At 33.1% G+C, this 23,028-nt stretch overlaps 1 protein-coding gene across 1 annotated transcript; it reads right to left on the bottom strand.

Annotated features, from left to right (window-relative positions):
• Nucleotides 1–102: 102 nt before the first annotated feature.
• Nucleotides 103–10,045, bottom strand: LOC116247904 (ubiquinone biosynthesis O-methyltransferase, mitochondrial). Its single transcript, XM_031620389.2, has 9 exons — nt 9,624–10,045; nt 8,907–8,996; nt 8,437–8,515; nt 5,735–5,812; nt 4,975–5,023; nt 4,489–4,538; nt 3,032–3,181; nt 925–1,005; nt 103–260 (listed from the first exon to the last, which is right to left on the bottom strand). Exons 1-9 carry the CDS (start codon nt 9,842–9,844, stop codon nt 138–140), a joined length of 921 nt encoding a protein of 306 aa, XP_031476249.1. The 5' UTR covers nt 9,845–10,045; the 3' UTR covers nt 103–137.
• Nucleotides 10,046–23,028: the final 12,983 nt, after the last annotated feature.

Below are 23,028 nucleotides of genomic sequence, written 5' to 3'. Positions count from 1 at the left end.
TGAAAATTTCACTATATTTTTGCACGCTGCACTTTTCCAAGCTACTTTGCCCAAAAGAAGCTATAAGTATAATATGGATTTATCAACTATGAAACAAGTAGAAACAAGAAAAAATACGCCTACGAAAAGTTTATTAGCTATGAGGGCCCATTACATCTAGTGTTCTTGGTAGCAAATGCAATAAAATTTACATTCACGTCATCAGAAAGAGCCCATTGACCAGTTATTGGGTTATATGTGAACCCAGCCATTTCCTTTACCTGAAAAGCAATTTGTGCAGCAAATTAGAATACAAACACATCATGGACGCTTTCTAGACGAACAAAAAAAATAAGTAAATCTCCGACCAACTAGATTTCTTTTTTAGACCTGAATCCAAGATGTGCCCAACGCTGGGATGCTCAAACCAATTATGGTTTCTTCTTGAAAATAGAAAGAACAAATTGATTTGAAGCCAAGAAAGCATTACAACGTTGGACATCTTGGTGCAGGGCCACAGACCAACAGGAAACGGAAATATGTACAAGTACCAGTATGGAGACAGCCATCTTCATGGTGTCATAGCATGCTTCAAGAACATGCATACCAATCTATGAGTGCAAGTACAGGAACAGGTGCAGGCATGATCTAAAAGCAATTTCAAAAAATTTGGGTGCAAGGGCCATATATATAATATAGCAACAATAAGATTTTAAACAAATAAACACATAGAGTTATTATTCGTATTTATAAAATATAAATTACTAAACGAAAAATACCAAAGTAGACGGAAAAATACAAAATATTAGTCTGGTGTGCCACCTGCACCTACGTTCAGCTGTGATGACACAGATGCAGCACCCTTCCAGGTGTGTCCATGTGACATAGATACCAAGTATAATTTCTTCTAAAGCGACATAAAAAACGTTGAAGAAGGAAAATTACAGATAGTGAAGCACGTTGAAAGAGCAAAACTAGTTCTTCAGGAGTGAGAAAACTTGTCCACTGATGTGTGCCTTTTGGAAGCTGCACGGTCACAAACAGATTAGCTTGTCATATTTCCAAATATGTGCAAAATAAGAGAATCATCAACCAATGGAAATGGAGGATGATAATATGTTTATAATCATATATTGAGGGAAATCAGCTCCTGCGATTTTTTATGTTCTCACAGAACTATGTAAACATAAAAAGAGGTGAAGGCTACCACAACATTTTACCACGAACATTATAACAGAATCATGGAGCCATTGTCCTGTCATTCATTTGTTTCAATGTAAAACATCCATGTTCCTCTAGGCTATAGGTCACATTTGCCAACCGGGACATGCAACATGTACATGGATTAGGTTATCAACTGTCATACTGTCAAATGTGTAGATAATCGGGGACATACACGTGCAAATTTTTTAATTATGTAGGGCAAGGAAAGTTTATCATGGTCCTTGACAAATGAGATCTGGCTTAAAATTTACAAACTCCTAGCTCCTTAAAGAGGTTACAGATCATAATGTTCACGCATTGTTCTTAGTGACAACGTGTGAGTAACCAGATATGGGATATAGATTGGGTCCCATTAAGGCTGACCCAAACATGCTTATAAATAGGTCAAAGGGGCCTGGGTTGAAGCTTATCGCAAGTATTGAACGTTGGGCACTCCGGTGACGCAGAACCCTAATCAGGGATTAGGGCAGCGTGGGTGTGTTTAGGTGTTTTAGCAGGGTGCCTTACTCTTGTAACCTGCTGTGTTAGCGGGAGGCTAACAGTACGAAACACCAATTTGACAAGGAAATGGATGATTGAGGTGTTTTCCAAAGGGATATGAGAAAAAAGCCCAAATGGAACATGGTCAGGTTACGTAGCTTTGCACAGGGCCCAGATTTTCCAGTCATGCATGCTCATTCTGAATGAGAAGGCTTTAGAGATGGTCATGCATGGGATTTCTGAAGCCCCTGCAAGCCTGAAAGTTTCTAACTTACAGAGTTACAAACTTGGGTATTGTAGGAGGAGAATATACATCATGCTCAAAACGAATTTCAACACAAATAGCACATTGAAGCACAATTTTTCTCTTTCCAAATGGATAGGTTTGCAAGCTTCTGAAACAAAGTGGATACTTGAAAGCACTATACAGTCAAGCTCATCTTGACAGTAATAATTACGTTCCCTAAGACAAGCCAAACACAGCAATATTATATGAATTTGGTAATCAAAGTATCGCAAATTCTTTGCATGAATGCTGGTAATGATTGTCACAACCAACACTTTATTGGCTCTAATTGGTAATCTCTCTCTCTATGTATGAGTCACTATGCATATATATCCATCCGTATACCCTCGTTTAGTCTGGGCCTTTTCTCCAGCATGAAAGTTCCATTCCAGAAGGATGGTACACTTTCTCCCCTATTTGCTGTAAAACAAAACACCTAGCTTCCAAATTCTGAACGTTTGCCCAAGTTGCTAAGGCTGGATATTTAGCATTATTCAATTACTCACCATAAACTAGTCACTTGAAGCTGGGTGCAAACCAGCCAAAGGTTACCAAATTATCATCCAACAATAATATATTAAATATCAGATACTTCTCCAAAGAATTGCGATCTTATCCGACATGATCATAGGATTCATAACTAAGAAAGCCTATTGACAAGAAGATGCCACTTAACATACGATCCAGTAAAATTTCATGTTAACGTAATTCAGTAGATGATATATGTTGCAAAAATTCATGCTAAAAGGAGTGGAGGAATGATTTCTTGTTAGTTGTCAAAGCATGGTTGCAAATCTTCTTCTAGTCATAATGGCATGATGAACAGATGAAGAAGCTTGAAAATACCCTGTCTTACAAAAGCCATTGACAGCAGACACTCTAAAAACAAAGATCTGTATTGAGAACTGGTGAGTCAATTATGTGGAGAAAGGCATAAGGAGCATAACCTTCATGGACATTGTGCATAGGCCAAATAAGACATGCAAATATCAAAGCTCTTAAAACATTTACTGAATAAAACTAAAGAAAATATGTTCCAAATTTTGTGTTATAAAGCAGTACCCAGTGGAGGATGTATTCTGCTGCAACAATAGCTGTTGCATATGCTCTCATTGAGCGGTTGATTGTTGATACCACCATTGCTCCATTGGTTAAAGTCAGATTTGCCAATGAATTGCAAAATTCTGCTGGATCGGCAACATGTTCTATCACCTGGAAAAAGGTTAGTAAACTTACTAAGAGCTTGTTTCTCTTGTTTATTTTTCATCTGATATTCTACTTTGGTGTAAAGCTTCACTCATATTTACCAACATGCAGATAATCCATAAGTTCATTTATTTATTGCCAACTGCTAACTCTGCAGATAGTCAATTTATTGTTGAAATGAATATCCATGTGGGGGCGCAAGAAATATTATTTTTTAAAGGTATGAACTGCAACCTTTTAAGCATACGATGTCATGCACTTGCAGTCTTGCCCCACAAAAGACAAGCCCAAGACAGCCAACCAAATAAGATTCATCAACACCATAATTCCATACACCTTTGCAGCTTATATCAATAGCCTGCCCAGCTGTTAACTTTATCTTAAAAGAAAGGGATTAGAATTGGACGGCCAATGTCCAGTGTCCTGAACAAAGGATAGTGTTCCTATATATTTTGAGAACGTGTGTATTTTCTTCAAAAGGTATCGAAAATGTCATGGTATGTCAGGATATAGATTCCCCAGAAACAAATTGCTGAGGCACGATCTAGTTGCAAGTCAGATGGAAAAAAAAAAGAATGAAACTATGAAAGAAAGTGTACGGATTACCAAATAGTGGTAGTCATAGCGTGAGGTTCATCAAAATGAAACATAGTAAAAGAATTCTCAAGGATGCACTACTGGGACCATATAAGAAGCTGGAGAGTCTGGAGTGTTATTAATTCAATCTGGATGTTGCATGGATTAGAGAATCTCAGCTTTGGAGTTTGGATAACATAAAAAATGTACTAGACACTTAATATTGACTCTTATCATTTCCAACTTGCTTTCCTCTATTCTGTCTTAGTCTTCCTCTTATGTGGTGCTTCCACGTCATGGTCATTATTTCTTTGACCCAAAGCAACAGAAGTTAACTTCTCCTCAGAAGAAATGCAACAAATTTATTAAACAAAATTCTGTTACCCACACAAATCCAACCTGATTATTGAATTTCTTTACTGTTTTTCTCTCAATCTCATCTTGCTCTTCATCTTGGATATTTTGTTATTCTTTTGGTTCTGGCTTGTTACATCAATCTTATCCCTAACTTTCAGAAGCTTAACCACAGAATAAAAAGTGGGCCGGTGATGCACACGACAACATGTGGCTGAAGAGACAGTTTTTGATGTGTATAGAATAAGGACATCCAGAACAAATGCTTGCTTGAGATGAAGCATATCATTGCATAATAAGAAATTAAGGATACCAATTAACTCGTTATACAAGCATGCAAAGTCCATTGCCAAAATGTACAGTAGTAGAGATTGCCAGTTTACCTCAAGTGCAACCACTGCATCAAATTTCCTTTGATTCTCAACCAGTTGCTCTGTCCACATATATATGACTATTAGCCACCACAAGCTCAAAAACTATCCTCTTAAGACAACCTAGGATAAGTAACTTGGCATCAAGTCTGATGGCCACAAAATCACGCAGGAAAGCAAATAACAAAAAAACTTCACTTGATAAAGGCACTTGAATGGGAAACAGTTTCAGAGGGACACAGCTTCATGAATCCAGAATTGATAGACTTGACTTGAATCTCATGTTAACAAGTAGGACCAGCTTGTTTTGAGGGCTTGTAACTTGACAAATGCATATTTTCAATGTGAGCAATAATGTTCGTAGTAATCAATGTGAGGAATAATGTTCGTAGTAACAAAAGAAAAAAAATGCTGTAGCATAGATCAAATGCACATACCTGAGCAGTTAACTGGATAAATAAAAAAATTAATAGAAAAGGAACAAAGATGAGAGAGCACCTGCTGTCGAACAACAGTACTCGATTGATGCAGTAACTGGGTCCAATTCCTGTTCAAGTAGCAAGGTAAGTACATAAGAACATGAATGGTAATAACTCGGAATCTACAAACTTAAGCTTCTGATAGGAAGGTTAACCTAAAGAATATTTGTTAGGTTTTGAAAGCATCCCGATTGCACCAATATCATTGGCTAGATTTTCAATGTAATAATGCAAATTAGTCTGTGTCGGGACTGTGTGAAGGCATCAGTACTTGCTAGTTCTTATGGCTAAGTAAGATAGAAATACAGATGTTGCAATTTTTAAGCCAATTGTGAAAAGCGATGGAAATAGGATGTCAGAAACTATCATTACAGAAAGAAGAGCCAAAACTTAATGCAGAAGAGGGATTTCTTACACGTCTTCCTCTATCCTACATTTACATGACGATGAAACACAAAGATATGTCCTCCTACAATTGTTAGTTTGTATGCCATTTTCACAGCATTAAGGGAGTTCAAAAAGTACATGAAACAGATGAATGAGTTGATACATAACTCTGTCATTTTGGTAAACAACACGAACGGACAAAATCAATATTGTATCAATGTCAAGGATGCTGCTACCTTACTGGGTCAAGCATATCACCAGAGAAACACCATACGTTATCCAATGCATCATATCATCAAGCCTAATAAGCTTGTACATGGAGAACAACATATCTTATCCAATCAATCAGACCATCAAGCCTAATAAGCTTGCAGACAGAGAAGTCAGCATACCGAATGAAAGCTTGCTATTTTGATATTCTTCTCCACTGCATCAATCCCTGTAACTGTTGCTCCCATCCGAGCCAATGGCTGTTTGAGAATTAAAAAATTGATGCACCAGTGAGAACAGCTATCTCAAAGGGATACATTAGCATATGCATACAGCTGGTTGGTGGTGAAACTACCATGTTATCTACTTATCTACTTCTCACTAAACTTAAAGGCAACAGCAATATATGTAACAGACTATAACTGCAGGAAGTTCATCTTCTGTTCACATAACTACCATAATATTAAACTATTTCTCTGTCTTAAATTGTTAAAGAAAAAATACATGACAAATGGAGATTAGATTTTAAAGAAAATTAGATTAAACTGAAGAATAGTTCTATATTTATCTCTATTCCAGCTTTCCGTTTCTAGCACTAAAACTATCTGAACTTTCTTCAGAAACTGTCTCATAAGATCTCAGAAAATATAGTTAGCCAGATAATTATGACATGTGACATATGGTAAAATAATAAAGGATGGATGTTTCTATTAATAGTTGTGGATAGTATTGTACATTATTTGGATCTTGATTCAGATCCAGTTTTGTTTATGTTCGTGCTGTTTGTACACGTTTTGTGTCTTGTTGTTTATACCCAATTAGTGTAAGGGTATGTCACAAACTGGGGCAAAGACCTAATATTAATACATAGTTTCTACCGCCATCCCTATTGTTGGACGTGCATTTCTGTGGCTGAATTCCTTTGCCCTCTCTTCCTTTCTGTAGAACAGATCTTGGAAAACCCTAATATGGTATTGGTGCATTTTGACTGATCGTGGGAATGCAGTATTTCCAAAATGTGTGTCCCAAGGGACTTCCCTCTCTTTCTGAATTTTCTTCTGTCCTGCACTTCCATCTTCCCTCTCGTCTGATTCATCCCCCATCAATTTCCGTCGTTCTTCCCTAACTCAGTGCACCCTTTTAAGGCCCTAACTTCTGTCGTTTGCCAATATTCTGCACTTTAGTATAGTCCCCCATCAGTTTTTCCTCTTTTCCTACAGATTTCTGACGACATAAGATCCATTTGATCTGCCATATTAGATTAAATCATCAAACCATTGGACTGATCAGATGTCTGTTGAATCTGGTTACTCTGAACCTATGTCTGTTTTCTTCTCTAATTTGTTCCTACCTAATTTAACTCTGCCTTCAACTCCAAAGTTGCCTGCCATGAGTGTGGGACTGCTGAGTCCATATTATTTTGTGACGACAGCACAACTATCTGCAAAAGTTTACCATCAGCTTGCTGCATAGAGAGGACACTCCAGCCAAAAAGAAACCCAAATATATATATATATATATATATATAATATAATATAATATGAAATATGAAAAGAAAGCATGTCTATACTATTATTCTACACAGTTCTGTTTTGTTCTCAGCAAAAACAATTTCATACTGAGGCATGCCCAATGACAGGACATACGGATGTTGTGGAAAGAATACTGATATGTCCTATGCCCAAAAAGACACAAAAAATATTAACACTTTTTGTATGCTCATATTTCCTATGCATATCCATTAAGATGTGAGATCCGGAACCACATGTCAAGTGACAATAACATACTGGAACCTAAGCATGTTAGCTTCTGAAATACATATCTTTCAGCATCCTACCAGACTTTCAATTAAACTGAATTTGACACTAGACCTGATCACCCAATAGCAAAATTCGATCCTACTATCAACTTAATGAAAAAATTATTACTCAATAGCAAAATCTGATAAAAAAATTACTATCAAACGTGAATAAACAGGTACGGATTGATTGGATATCTGTTCCTAAACGCATTCAACTGACATCCTAAAAGCTATTTCATGCTTCTTAATCAGATTATCTGAATATTTGTAGAGACCCGAGCAAAATAGAAGATAAAGGTTTTCTCTGCATGGCAAATGAACTAAAGGAACAGAGCTTGAGCCTTGTGCAAACCTTTAATGGAGTTTAATCATCTTCAGTTCAGTATGAAATGAGATCAGGAAGAGGTCTTGGTCTTTCAGTTGTTCCATTGACATACATATACCACAAACGCAATTTCTAACATGTAGTAAGGGTATAGTGATACTTGAAGACTAGAACTTGTTAAAGTAGCTCCATAGTCCATACAATCATAGATGTCCAAGTGTGCAAGCACTGGGTTTGCCTTATTTTTGTTTTATTCTCTTTTATTGTGTGTTTCACTTTCTAACCAATTACAGCATCGTAAAGCTTATATCCAGCGTTCTTATAAGTTGTAAGTGAAGGAAGATTTTAGACAACAAATCATATGGCAGAATTATATAGCTTGATTAGAAACAGAACCCAAAACAAAAATGCAAGTGCTTTCAGGTTCTTATCACATATAGACCTAATAAGAAAATCTTTACCACATACTGGACACAATTAACTGGAAACTAGTTCCTGTCAAATATGCTAAAAGTAGTATGTAGGATAGTTCATTGAAGTTGTTGTATCACGATTCACGTGATCACTAATTCAGGGTCTTTCCTGGCAAACCTTACTAGACAACAGCAGTAAACCGTAATCAAACCATGCAAAAACAGCCTATCAAAGTGGAGCTTTCAGAAGCGATCTTTTAAAATGTTTTTCTTCCATGTTATGCAATGCCCCATGAAACCACACAATTCAAGGAAAATTCTGAAGGGTGAAACAAGGAAGCCTACCTCAGAAACAATACCACCTCCACAACCAACATCCAGAATTTGCAATCCCTCTAAAGGTCTAGCGTTGCATGGATCTTTCCTATATAGATGATAAATTATAATCATTCACAGAAAAGGAACAAAGTGCATAAAAAAAGAGTTCATAGAAAACTGGTATATGTATGCTCGAACAAGTGTTACATAAGAAGGGGAAAACTCCAAACTCCCACTCACGAATCATGCCTCCTAATGGCCAACATTGGGGAAAATTCATTAATACTTCAATCGAAGATAAAAAGGTATATCCTCTTCCCTTTGTAACTTGAAACTTGAAAGTATCAAACTGGGGATGGTCTGTGTTCATAGTGCACGCGCGCATGGAAAAGCACTTCTGTTCATCTTCCAATTGTAAAGTAACAACAAAAATAACTGATACAATTTTTCTTTCTTTCTGAGCAAGTAACACTTCAAGATAAGGCTTAAACAACAACCTGAAATGTCGACAGAGGACCGAACGAATGAAGGACATCCTCGTTGGATTCAAAGCATGCAATGGCTTAAATGGCCCTTCAAGATCCCACCTGTTTATCAATAAAAAAGAGTAATGAACTAAAACATTTCCCACTTATACTCCATCAGCAATTTTCTATCCTTATAAAATGGAAATTTTCTTACTTGAAACTGTATGCATAGAAAAACAAATGGTTACATAAATAATCCATAATATATGGAATATGCAGAACAAGTGGTCTTCGTCTATGGAGCTGCAACTAGGGAGAAATTTTACTAGGAAATGGGAAATAAAGAGCTGTTCTAGAATGATTGCGTTAATATCAAAGGTGACACCAGGAGGGACCAGGAACCGCCTTTCTCAGAAGCCACAAGTTCCTCCGCGATTCATATGTCCCAGAAAATGGGGATGCGAACCAATAGGTTTACGAAGCTTACGATGATAAATTGCTGCCTTACCATTTTCTGCCTATTGTCTGATATCGAATTTCCATGCCACATTATGAGAAACCAATCACAAAATCATCGAAAAAAAATATTCAAAAACATAAATCGGCAACAGCCACATAACGAAAACAGCACGACATTGAATGTGATCAGCCAAAAGAAATGGAAAGCTCACGAAAGGTTCCCAAACTCGCGTGGAACAATCCCACCACGAGGACAAGGAGAAGAAGAAGAAGGAATCGCTGTCTTACCAGGTCTCTGCGATGGCTGCGAACTTGGATATTTCCGAGTCCTTCAAGGAAGAAACGATTCGCTTTTGGGTGGGCCTCGGAGGTTTGGCGGAAGCGTCCGACGAGGATTCCCCCGAGAATGGACGCCTATGATCCCAATTTCCGAAAAGAGCTCCGGAAGAGGTGAGTCTACGGCACCCCAGTGCAAGCCCTCGGGGCCGAAGCAGTGCCCGGAAAGCCATGGTTAACGACTCGGACGGAATGGGGACGTCGTCGGAGAAAGCGAGAAGACCACCAACGGAAAGCGGTAATACCGGTGGCAATGGCGGCCTTCTGGATCAAGAAATCGGTAGATCGCTTCTGGAGCGCCAAAGCAACAGTACTGAGGATTGCATGAAATATTTTTGTCAAACCGAGTAGGAAGGAAAATTTTACAGAAAGCAACTGAACATGCTAAATATTTAAACTAATCACGATTGAGGTGTTTGTCCGAGTATAGTTATCTGTACAAAACTAATGAATTTAGTTGTAAATTGGCCTACCAACTGATATCAATCATTTATACAAGAGCAATGACTTGAAACTAAGGTTAGGCAATGGGTCGACTATTGGTTATTTAACTTGTGATGGGTTAAGTTGAATAGAATTATATTTATAAACCTCATCTTTTGGTATTTTGTATTTTTTTTTATCTTAACCGTCCATCATATTAAATCAACTTATTAAATCAACTGTCCTCATTAAATGGTTAGAGTCACTACAAAATAAGTATATATACATCTTCTTAGGCACACATTAGCAATCAGCTCATTTAATCATTAAATGGTTAGAGTCACTACAAAATAAGTATATATACATCTTAGGCACACATTATCAATCAACTTACTTAAAACTTTTGGTGCATTGTTGATAGCTTCCTTAAAAACTCTTCATGCTTTGTTGATAACACCCTTAAAACCTGTTTATGTGTCATCGATGGCACCTTCAAAAACCCTTAGCACATTACTAAGGGTTTTGAGATATTAAAATATAAAATATTAATGGTTTCAAATATATATATAGACATCAAACCATCTTTCTACTTTATTCTGTCTGCCATTAGCATTTCAACTTTTCTTTAGTCTCTAGCTTCTTTTGCTCCAATCAATCACAGCTTTTTCATATTCATGGTAGTGATTGAAGTATTGACTGAAACATTTTCCTTAGAAACTTACTTCACACAATTCTTTACCATTTGCACATTCTATGCATTGGTGTTCTGGGTATTTCTGGAAGAACTGGCAATATTTTTTCAGATTTCTGGTTCTCATTAATGGTCCTTTGATAGCTCTCGTCTGTGGTGGTCTATCCGGCATAATTAGAGTTTCTAACCACCTTAGAATTTCTTCTTTGCTTCCTTCTTTGGTTTTTAAGGATAGAAACTATATTATCTGGTCGTTCCTTGTTTCGTACATCCATAAGTTGGGTTCTTGATATTGGTATAGAAGTTCTTCAAATATGACTTGTAAATCATTGGGTCTCTTTTTGGTAAAGAATTCTCTCTGGTAAAAGTATCCCTTCTTGTTGCTGAACTTTTGATTGGACTAATTCTTTTGTCAAGCCGAGCTTTATGGCATATATAGCTAGGATTATTTTATCTTCGAAAACTTTTGCTTGGGCAACATAGATTCTCACATAGATAAGTGGTGTTTTTGTTATCTCCAGATAACGTTTGGCTGCTTTGCATAGTTCTGGAATTTTTTCTAGTTCTTTGGCATTGTGGGTATATACATTATGTAGCAATCCATAACAATGTATCATTTTTACTAGGTTTGGGTCGGTGTTGGGATAGGCTATCATCTTATTTATCCATGGATATGAAATGGTGATATAACCTTTCCTTGGTACTGTATTTTTTTCTCTTGGGTTTTTGTTTAGTGAGTCACAGACTTTCTTCAGGTTTCTAAGATAGTTGTTAACTATTATAGACTGGCTTTCGGTTTTCACCTTTTGTATTGTTTCTAAATAGGTTTGTGTCTGAGGAGGTGTGAACAGACTGGTTTTGATTGGTATGAGAGTTTTCTGGAATCTGTGGTTCAAATTGATATTTTTGAATCTTGGTTTAAACGATATACTTGGTTCTTCTTGTTTTGTTGTTTCCAAAGTTTTTGGTTCTGGAGTCTTTGGTTTGGTTTCTGGGATTTTTAGTAAGGATTCTGTCTGGGTTTTCCATTCTAGGAGTATTTTTAGCTGGTTTTGTAGTACTGCTATTTGGGCTTGGTGTTCTTTTAGTTTTATTCTGATTAGCTGCATAAACAGATAATATGATGTTAGTGCAATTTAAATCGCCTTTTATCGCTTTGGGAAAGTGGTCATCCATCAACGGATTTGGTATGTCTTTTTTAGTAGTCGTTTGCTCTGGACTAGTCGTATTTTTCTTACCAATGGAGGTATCCGGTAAATACGATTACCGTTGTTACTGAGATACTTGGCATGGTGACTGCTACTCAGTGGTAATTATATAGTTCACATAACTAGTAAGTTATTTCTTTTGGTTGAGAGACTTAGGGTTTATCCCACAACTCAACATAAAGAAATTATTTAGATCCTTCTTTGATGTTCTATTTCACATTCCTGGATAGATAATCTGCATAGCAATTCTCGTTAGTCTTGATTAATTCAATATCGAAATCAAATAATTTTATGTTATTTACCAATCGTCTTATTTCTTTCTTTACAATTGAATTTTCTAATTTCGCATTTAATCAACATTTTACCTGCGTATTATCAGTTCTTAATTTGAATTTTGTGTATACTACATAGATCTCGAAATGTAAAAGTGCATAATATAGTGCTAATAATTCTTTTCGATTAATTTCTCACTTAACTTTGTTTTCTTTAAAACTTCCTGAGTGGTATCTACAGAGATATTCATTTTTATCACATTCATATCTATATTTTAATACTGATCCATGACTATATTCTGACGCATCAGATTCTATAATCTATACAAATGGTTTTTTTTCATTTGAAAATTCAAGTTTGGGCAGATTTTTACAAACTATTTTTATTTGCTCAATATGTTGTTTATCTTCTTCAGTCCAGTAATATTTCTTATTCTTTTTTAGTTTTTCTTGGAGTAGTTTACAGTGTTTTGCTAAATGTGGTATATATTCTCTAACTTGGTTTACTAGTCCTAAAAAGGATTGTAATTTTTTTTAGTATCCAATTCCTCTGTTTGTGCAATCTTTTGTATTATATGGGTTTGCATTTTTATTCCTGCTTTTTCTATTTCTATTCCTAGAAATTCTATTTGCTTCTTACATATTACTGTTTTGTTTTTGCTTATTGTTATTCTTGCTTTGGTTGCATAATTTATAAATTCTTTTAATAATTCGTAATGATCTTCTTGAGTATGACTGAATAATAATATATCATCTATATAAATTACATAATTTCTCAGACCTTTAAATCGTTCGTCCATGAAGCTTTGGAATCTTCTTGGGGCATTTTTGTATCCAAATGATAAAACATTCCATTCGTAAAATCCATTCGAAACTGTGAATGCTGTTAATTTTTTACTTTCTTCTTCGAGTTTTAGATGGTAAAATTCACTTTTGCAATCAAATTTACTAAAGTATTGATATCCTGATACTTGTTTTAGTTTTAATATCTTGTTTGGAATAGGGTAGTTATAAGTTTTAACTTTGGCATTTAGATTTCTATAATCTATAACCATTCTAGTTTTTCTTCTTTTTTGTTCACTATGTTTGTTTACAATAAATGTTGGGCTGTTGTGTTTTGAGTTTGATTTTTGTATATATCATCCTCTGATTAGTTCATTCACATGTAGTTCAAATTCCTTAAGATCATTTGGCATATATTTCAAGGGTGGTTGTGTTATTATGCTATATTCCTTTATTAGTTCTATTCTTACTGTTGTTTTATGTTTATTCTAATGTTGTAGTGGGTTTTCTAAATATAGTCATTCCATTCTAACTAGAATACTCAAGGCTCTGATACGAAAGTTCTAGAGAGAGGGGTCAAGAGTACATAAGGAGTGAGGAGGAGGAAGAGAACAAGGATTTTTTCGTGAAGATTGCTCTCTCTTTCTTGCTATTTATAGACGCGGCTGGCGGAGATCTGAGGACGAAAATTGCTACGACCGTATGTACTCTTGACCCCACTCTCTAGAACTTTGGTATCAGAGCCTTGTAACCAAGTATTCTAGTTAGGAAAAGCCTTATGGAGCCTATTCCAAAGACAAATAGTGCCAAACTATCGTCAACCTCTTCGGAGATTGATGAACTATCTGTAAGTATCTTTGCTTCAGTTATGGAATAAAGTGTTAGTTTTTCTCACAAGCATGGGTTAACTTTTTTATTTCTAAGCATGTGTAGAGTAGTCTTATTTTCAACTATCTGCTTAATTGAAGTTCACCTACATTCGACTATATGATTTTCTGGCAAATGATGCGCTTGAATGTGTAACCCAAGAGGGAAAGACCACGGACGAGTACCCACAAAGGCAGAGGCTGATCGGGAAAAGTGAGATGGTCATGTCATGAGGGGAACATAGCAAAGGCAATTCTTGAGCTGAAAAAATCATATAGAGAATAAGGGTTATTTCAGTTTGGTATATCGATAGATTATATGACACAAAACACATACTTGAAAATGAGAATGTTTGCACTACTCGGGCAAAAAAACGCTTCACAAAATATGGACAAAACTGACTTTGAAAAACTCTTACAAGATATAAAAATAGTTTTGGAAAATCAGAAAAGAATAAGTAACCAGTGGAATGATATTTTGAGAAATATTAACCAAAGAAAACCTGAGATCCAGAAAGTAGAACGTGAACCAGAAAAGCTTTATATTTCTAACCAGATAATTAAAAGAGAAATAAAGTACCTAACAACCATGTATAATCAAGACCTAATTATTGGAAGAATAATAATATAGTCATTTATATGAATAAATCAGAATACGAAATCGATTCAAAGAAAACATTGATTTTTGAACAGAAATGTAGAATAGTTGAAACAAATCTAGATAGAAAATTTCTAGAAATAAATACAGATAATATGTACTTAATATTAGACGAAGAAGAAATTAATACAGAAATTGTACTAGACAGAATAAAAAGACTTAATGAAGAAAATAAACCTAAACCTAAACTAAAAACATGGCAATATGAAGGTTGTTCTGGTTATAAAAAACAGTTGATACAAGGTTACCAAGTGTGTCTGGAAGAAAAAATGGACAAAGTAATCATGTTACTAGAAAAATTAATAGAAAAAATTGACCAGCGAAAGGTTAGACAAAGTGAATAGACAACTAAACAATATACAAGAAGAAAAAGAACTTAGTAAGTTAGAAATTAATAACCTACAAAGATAAAAAACTGATAACGAAATCGAAACAGAAAATTATGAACCAAGTGTGACATACACTGAATTAATGGTAAATCAGGAACAAGATGAACAAATTACAAATACGAAAATAATGAATACTACACCTCAAAAAGGAATTAAGATCAATGAAGAATATCCAACGGGATCAATAACTTATAAAGGAAACCCAAGTAGAAAAAGACATTATGATGACTATAGTAGAAATGAAAGATGGGAAAGAATTTGAAAATCCAGATTCAAAACAAAAATAGAGGAAAAAAAATGGAAACATGGGATATTAAATCTAGATAACACAAATAACATATTAGAATTACTACAAATATATAAAGCAGAAATGAGTAAACACATCACGAAAAACAAAATATAGATAAAAAGTATACCAGCATATATTGAAAATTCCTTCATAGGAAATGTATATTTATGGTTTGATCAACTACCAAGCTCATTAAAAGAATTCCTAAGAGCATAAACTGATAGTAAAAGCACAAGCACGACAACTACAAATTCATTAGACATATTGGAAAAATATTTAGGATCAATCAAAGCAGAATTTTCACATACAAATATTGTAAAAATAACTACTAAACAAAACATACTAAATCTAACAATATGTGATATGTGTTATTTAGAAGAATATATAGAACTATTCAGTAAATATTATTATCAAGCAAGTATAACTACAGAAGAAAAACCAAGGTATCTAGACCTATTCTTTTCAAAATTACCACAGTGATTTATGGACAAGTGATAAAAATCTTCCAAGAAAATAGACCAAAAGAAGATACGTTAGGATCAAAAATAAAATTTCTAAGAACATGGTTTAAAACAATGTGTGAAGAATATGTAAAATCGAAAAAACTCAAACTTATAATACAATCACCATATAAATGTTGCGAAGAACATACAACACCCCAGTTAGGATGTAAATCATATTACAAAAAGCATAAAAAATATAAGAAACTTAAACACTATTACAAAAAATACAAAAAATATAGAAACAAATACCCAAAAAGAAGGTATTATATCAGGAATAAAAATAAGTACCCAAAAAACCCCAAAAGTTATAAATGTTATAATTGCGAAAAAATTGGACATATAGCTAAAAACTGTAGACAACAAATGAAGCAAAAATTAATAAACATAATAGAAAATGATTACATAAATATAGAAGACCTTAGTGAAATAGATATACCGAAAAATGAAACAGCATATGAAACAGACAACAATAAAGATGAGTGATAAAATAGAAAAACCACAAGATATTCAATACCAAAAAGACTTGACCGAAGAATATACAATACAAAGAAAAATATTTGACGATAAAATATTTAAACAAATAGAACTACAGAAAATTGATATTAATACTGAAAAAATATTTAAATTCCCTCTTATCAGAAAAATCCCAGTTATAAAAAATATACTAAAGAAAAATAAAGAAAATTAATTAAACAAAGAGAACATGTTATAGACATAGACCAAGCTGTATGAACAACTAGAGTACCCCTAATCAGCAGATAAGGTATTCAGGAAGAGTTAAAACAACTAAAATTAAATACACCCTTAAAATTATACCTATCAGATGATAAGATAATTTACCCAGCAAAAAAAACAATAATAGCTAAAATAAAAAGAAACTTAATCTACCAAAAACTAAAACCAAATTATACTATAAGTTTAATGGATCAGAACATAGACCGAAGCCTAGTGTTATACCGGAAATTATCAAGAATACAAATAGAAAAAGGATATAAAGTAATGATTATTAAAGGAAAAAATATGTATGTAGTAACCAACAAACATAAAATATCTGCCAAAAGAAAAGACATTAATACGATCGAGATAGATAACCCTTTCAAGCAACTAATCATAGTAATACATGAAGATGAACCTTATTATTTAGAAAATGAACAAAACGAATTACAAATTATTAAGCAAAGACTAAGTGTGAGCACATCAGTAACAACTAGTTATCAGAAACAATTTCATATAAAAGGAATTATAGATAATATGACAAAAAAATTCTTATAGATACATGATCAGAAGATAACTATATTACACCTGATATGATAAATAACAATATAATATTACCAAGTGAACACCTGTACAAAGACATTCAGGGAAATATTATTAAAAGCTTAGGAAAAGTAAGCAAAGAAATAAAAATAGCAGAATATATGTTCGAAGTAGAATTTGAAATACAAACACTACGCCATGATAGCCTGACACGAATAATATTAGGAAACAAACTGTTAAATAAATACAAAACTTCAAAATAGAGAAGAATGTATTAGAAATTGAACATCTAGGAAAACATATAATAATCCCGAGAAACTTAGATGATTAGCCAAATAAGTAAAAGAAAATTTGAACAAGATACGAGTAATACGCTAGACAAAGCTTTAGAGGAAAAAAGACTTAGAAAAGAGAAGCTTATAAAAATTCTTAAACTATACATAATGTATGCAGATTCATTAATAATATCAGAAACGAAATAGAAGAAAAGAAACTGGCACTAGAATCAACATATGAATATAACTATGACTATGATGACTATGAAACCGATTACGACAATACGTATTATGATTATGATGACGATATAATGTGGAGAAATATAATAAACATAATGGAAGGATGATCAAATTAGAAAAATGATTAACATATATAACACCAATAAATTGAAAAGATAGAAGACAAATAATTATTATAAGAAATAAGTGGATCATATGGTTAAAAAAGATGATTATTGCAAGACAATTTATTGATAGATTAATACATAGAGTACATGTACGATGGCTAAGAGAAATTAAAAACATAGAATCAGATGAAACAATGTCAGATATATCATATGAAGAAACAGAATGTTTCAAACTACAAGTGTAAAAACATATAAAGAACAAACTAGACATTTTGTACGAAATAGAGTAGAAAAATTATTCCAAATATATATATATATATATATATATATATATATATATATATATATATATATATATATATATATATATATATATATATATATATATATATATATATATATATATATATATATATATATATATATATATATATATGTTCTTAAATTTATAGGAAATTTAGGGGAAATGGTAATAAGAAGAAAATTCAAAGATTATAGAAGAAACTTTTTTAATTATCTAAGAGTTAGAGTAGTAGCAGAATGGAAATTTATGACCTATTGAAATGAGAAAGATAAAAGGATTCCACATACCTCATATAGAGCATTTGGACAATATAACTATGAGGATACAAAAGAGAGGGATAATGAATATTAATAAAGATAAATTTATATATATATTAATAAAATTTATATCAAGAGGATATCATAATAGATATTACACAAACTATATTGACACAGAAGCACAAATAAATTTATGCAAGAAAAATTGTCTATCAGAAAATGCATGAGAAAAATTAGAAGATCCATTAGAAGTCAGATGATTCAATGGCGCTAAGGCTATAATAAGCTACAAATCAAAAAACGTTAATATCCAAATCTGGAAAAAGACTATTAGGATCAATAGAATATATGTGTTTGAACTACATAAGAAAGATATAATATTAGGGAGACCTTTCCTAAATAGCTATCTACCAATAAACATTACGGATAAATACTTAATACTAACCACACCTTGTGGAGAAAAAATTAATGTCTTAATAGTAAAAAATAGTGAAAGAAAAACAACACCATGGATTAAAGGTGATAATAAGATAACACAAAAACTTACACGCGAAAGGATAAATACTATAACTATAAATGTTTATGAAATAAACGAGTTAGAAAACATAGAAAATAGACTAGAACAACTATATTCAGAAAACCCACTACAACATTCGAATACACATAAGACAGTAATAAGAATAGAACTAATAAAAAAAGATAGCATAATAACACAATCACCCTTGAAATATATACCAGATGATCTTAAGGAATTTAAACTACATGTGAATGAACTAATAAGAGGAGGATATATACAAAAATCAAACTCAAAACACAATAGCCCAGCATTTATTGTAAACAAACATAGTGAACAAAAAAGAAGAAAAACTAGAATGGTTATAGATTATAGAAATCTAAATGCCAAAGTTAAAACTTATAACTACCCTATTCCAAACAAGATATTAAAACTAAAACAAGTATTAGGATATCAATACTTTAGTAAATTTGATTGCAAAAGTGGATTTTACCATCTAAAACTCAAAGAAGAAAGCAAAAAATTAACAACATTCACAGTTCTGAATGGATTTTACTAATGGAATGTTTTACCATTTGTATACAAAAATACCGAAGAAGATTCCAAAGCTTCATGGACGAACAATTTAAAGGTATGAGAAATTCTATAATTTATATAGATGATATATTATTATTCAGCCATACTCAAGAAGATCATTATGAATTATTGAAAGAATTTATAAATTATGCAGCAAAAGCAGGAATAATAATAAGCAAAAACAAAGCAGTAATATATAAGAAGCAAATAGAATTTCTAAAAATAGAAATAGATAAAGCAGGAATAAAAATGCAAACCCATATACTACAAAAGATTGCACAAACAAAGGAATTAAATACTAAAAAGAAATTACAATCCTTTTTAGGACTAGTAAACCAAGTCAGAGAATATATACCACATTTAACAAAACACTGTAAACCACTCCAAGAAACCATTTGTATGGATTATAGAATCATATTGAGCAAATAAAAATAGTTTGTAAAAATCTGCCCAAACTTGAATTTCCAAATGAACAAAAACCATTTGTATGGATTATAGAATCTGATGCGTCAGAATATAGTCATAGATCGGTATTAAAATATAGATATGAATGTGATAAAAATAAATATCTTTGTAGATACCACTCAGGAAGTATTAAAGAAACGAAGTTAAGTGGAAAATTAATAAAAAAAAATTATTAGCACTATATTATGCACTTTTACATTTCGAGATATATGTAGTATACACAAAATTCAAAGTAAGAACTGATAATACGCATGTGAAATAATGGTTAAACGTGAAATTAGAAAATTCAATTGTAAAGAAAGAAATAAGATGATTGGTAAACAACATAAAATTATTTGATTTCGATATTGAATTAATCAAGACTAACAAGAATTGCTATGCAGATTATCTATCTAGGAATGTGAAATAGAACATCCAAGAAGGATCTAAATAATTTCTTTATGTTGAGTTGCGGGATAAACCCTAAGTCTCTCAACCAAAAGAAATAACTTACTAGTTATGTGAACTATATAATTACCAATGAGTAGCGGTCACCATGCCAAGTCTCTCAGTAACAACGGTAATCGTATTTACTGGATACCTCCATTGGTAAGAAAAATATGATTAGTCCAAAGCAAACAACTACTGGGAAAGACATACCAAATCTGTTGATGGATGATCACTTTCCCAAAGTGATAAAAGGCGATTTAAATCACACTAACTTCATATTATCTGTTTATGCGGCTAATCAGAATGAAACTAGAGGAACACCAAGCCCAAATAGCAGTACTACAAAACCAGCTAAAAATACTCTTAGAATGGAAAACCCAGACACAATCCTTACTAAAAATCCCAGAAACCAAACAAAAGGCTCCTGAACCAAAAACTTTGGAAACAACAAAACAAGAAGAACCAAGTATATCGTTTAAACCAAGATTCAAAAATATCAATTTGAACCACAGATTCCAGAAAACTCCCATACCAATCAAAACCAGCATGTTCACACATCTTCGGACACAAACCTATTTAGAAACAATCCAAAAGGTGAAAACCGAAAGCCAGTCTATAATAGTTAACAACTATCTTAGAAACCTAAAGAAAATATGTGACTTCCTAAACAAAAACCCAAGAGAAAAAAATACAGTATTGGAGAAAGGTTATATCAACATTCCATATCCAGGGATAAATAAGATGATAGCATATACCAACACCGACGCAAACCTAGTAAAAATGGTACATAGTTATGGATTGCTACATACTGTATATACCCACAATGTCAAAGAACTAGAAGAAATTCCATAACTATACAAAGCAGCCAAACGTTATCTGGAGATAACAAAAGCACCACTTATCTATGTGAGAATCTATGCTGCCTAAGCAGAAGTTTTCGAAGATAAAATAATCCCAACTATATATGTCATAAAGCTCGGCTTGACAAATGAATTAGTCCAGGCAGAAGTTCAGCAACAAGAAGAGATACTTTTACCAGAGATTAAAGAATTCTTTGCCAAAAAGAGACCCAGGGATTTACAAGTCATATTTAAAGAACTTCTACACCAATATCAAGAACCCAACGTATGGATGTACGAAGCAAGGAACGGCCAGATAATATATTCTCTATCCTTAAAAACAAAGAAGGAAGCAAAGAAGAAATTCTAAGGAACTCTAATTATGCCACATAGATCACCATAGACGAGAACTATCAAAGGACTATTAATGAGAACCAGAAATCTGAAAAAATATTGCCAGTTCTTCCAGAAATACCCAGAACACTAATGCATAGAATGTGCAAAGGGTAAAGAATTGTGCGAAGTAAGTCTTTAAGAAAAATGTTTCAGTCAATACTTCAATCACTACCATGAATATGGAAAAGCTGTGATTGATTGGAGCAAAAGAAGCTGGAGACTAAAGGAAAGTTGAAATGCTAATGGCAGACAGAATAAAGTGGAAAGGTAGAGACTAAAGAAATGAATCGACAGAATAAAGTGAAAGATGGAGACTAAAGAAATAATTCGACATGATAAAGCGAAAGATGGAGACTAAAGAAAAGATTCGAGATAATGGCCATCCATCAAGATTCGGCCGCAGCAATTTTTGACCTCAAATCTCCACCAGCCGCGTCTATAAATAGCAAGAACGAGCAATCTTCACGAAAAAATCTTTGTTCTCTTCCTCATCCTCACTCCTTACCTCATCCTCACTCCTTATGTACTATTGACCCCTATCTTTAGAACTGACTGTACTATTCACCCCTCTCTCTAGAACTATTCACCCCTCTCTAGAACTGTACTATTCACCCTCTCTCTAGAACCCTCTCTAGAACTGTACTATTCACCCTCTCTCTAGAACTGAGAGACAAATGGTTAACAGTCGAGCTCAATAAGCCTGCCTGGTGGTTAGTTAGCAAGGGTTTCAGGCCTTGAACTGGTCCAACCCTTCCGCGTTCTAGTCTGACATTGTCGAGCCTTGGACATGAAGCTTTTTCTATACATAAGAAAAGTCCATCTCCCCTCTCTCCCCACTTTATTTCTAGTCTCCATTTGAGGTGTAGACTACTTTTTTTTAATATATACACTTTATTTCTAGGTCTTATTTAATATATCGAATTTGAATCGAATATTTAATTGAATCTTTTCAAAGGATATTTGATTGAAAAGGATATATGATTGAAAATATTTGATTGAATCTTTTCAAAAAAAATTGGATAAAAAAATTGATTAAAAATCAAATCAAATTCAAATTTAAGCAATGACATGATTGAATTCGAATATACATGAATAACATATTGAATTCAGATATGCATAAATATTTAAATTTAAGCAACGGATATACATAAATATTTAGATTTAAGCAATGACATAGGCTTGAATTCGGATATACATAAATGTTCAATTAATGTTCAGTTAGATTTGAAAACAAATCCAAATCGAATTTATTTTTAAACAAATATCCCACGTTCAATGCTCTTTTTCAAATCCAAATCGAATTTATTTTTAAACAAATATCCCACGTTCAATGCTCTTACATTTTGAAAACCGTTCAAATTCCATTTTTTTCAAATCCAAATCCAATTTATTTTTAAACAAATATCCCACATTCAATGCTCTTACATTTTGAAAACCGTTCAAATTCCATTTCAAATTGGAATTTAAATATAAATGTAAAAAACATATTAAAATAAAATTAGATTTCAAATTCAAGATTCGAACACAACTTATTTTTTTTATTTTTTTATTCATATTCGAATATGAAGAAAAATGTAAATCGTCCAAATTCGATCTAACATTCATTTAAATATGAA

The sequence above is a fragment of the Nymphaea colorata genome, chromosome 1 (genome assembly GCF_008831285.2).
Source record: "Nymphaea colorata isolate Beijing-Zhang1983 chromosome 1, ASM883128v2, whole genome shotgun sequence".
NCBI classification, from domain to species: Eukaryota; Viridiplantae; Streptophyta; class Magnoliopsida; order Nymphaeales; family Nymphaeaceae; genus Nymphaea; species Nymphaea colorata.
The sequence above is the reverse complement of the archived record's forward strand: the minus strand, read 5'-3'. Positions and strand labels throughout refer to the sequence as shown.

Coding starts and splice junctions, on each gene's coding strand:
- LOC116247904 (XM_031620389.2), bottom strand. CDS start 9,844: ATGGCTTTCCGGGCACTGCTTCGGCCCCGAGGGCTTGCACTGGGGTGC. Junction 5,024..5,734: donor AAATAGCAAGCTTTCATTCG/GTATGCTGACTT, acceptor CTACTTGAACAG/GAATTGGACCCAGTTACTGC. Junction 261..924: donor TTCAACGTGCTTCACTATCT/GTAATTTTCCTT, acceptor ATTGCTTTTCAG/GTAAAGGAAATGGCTGGGTT.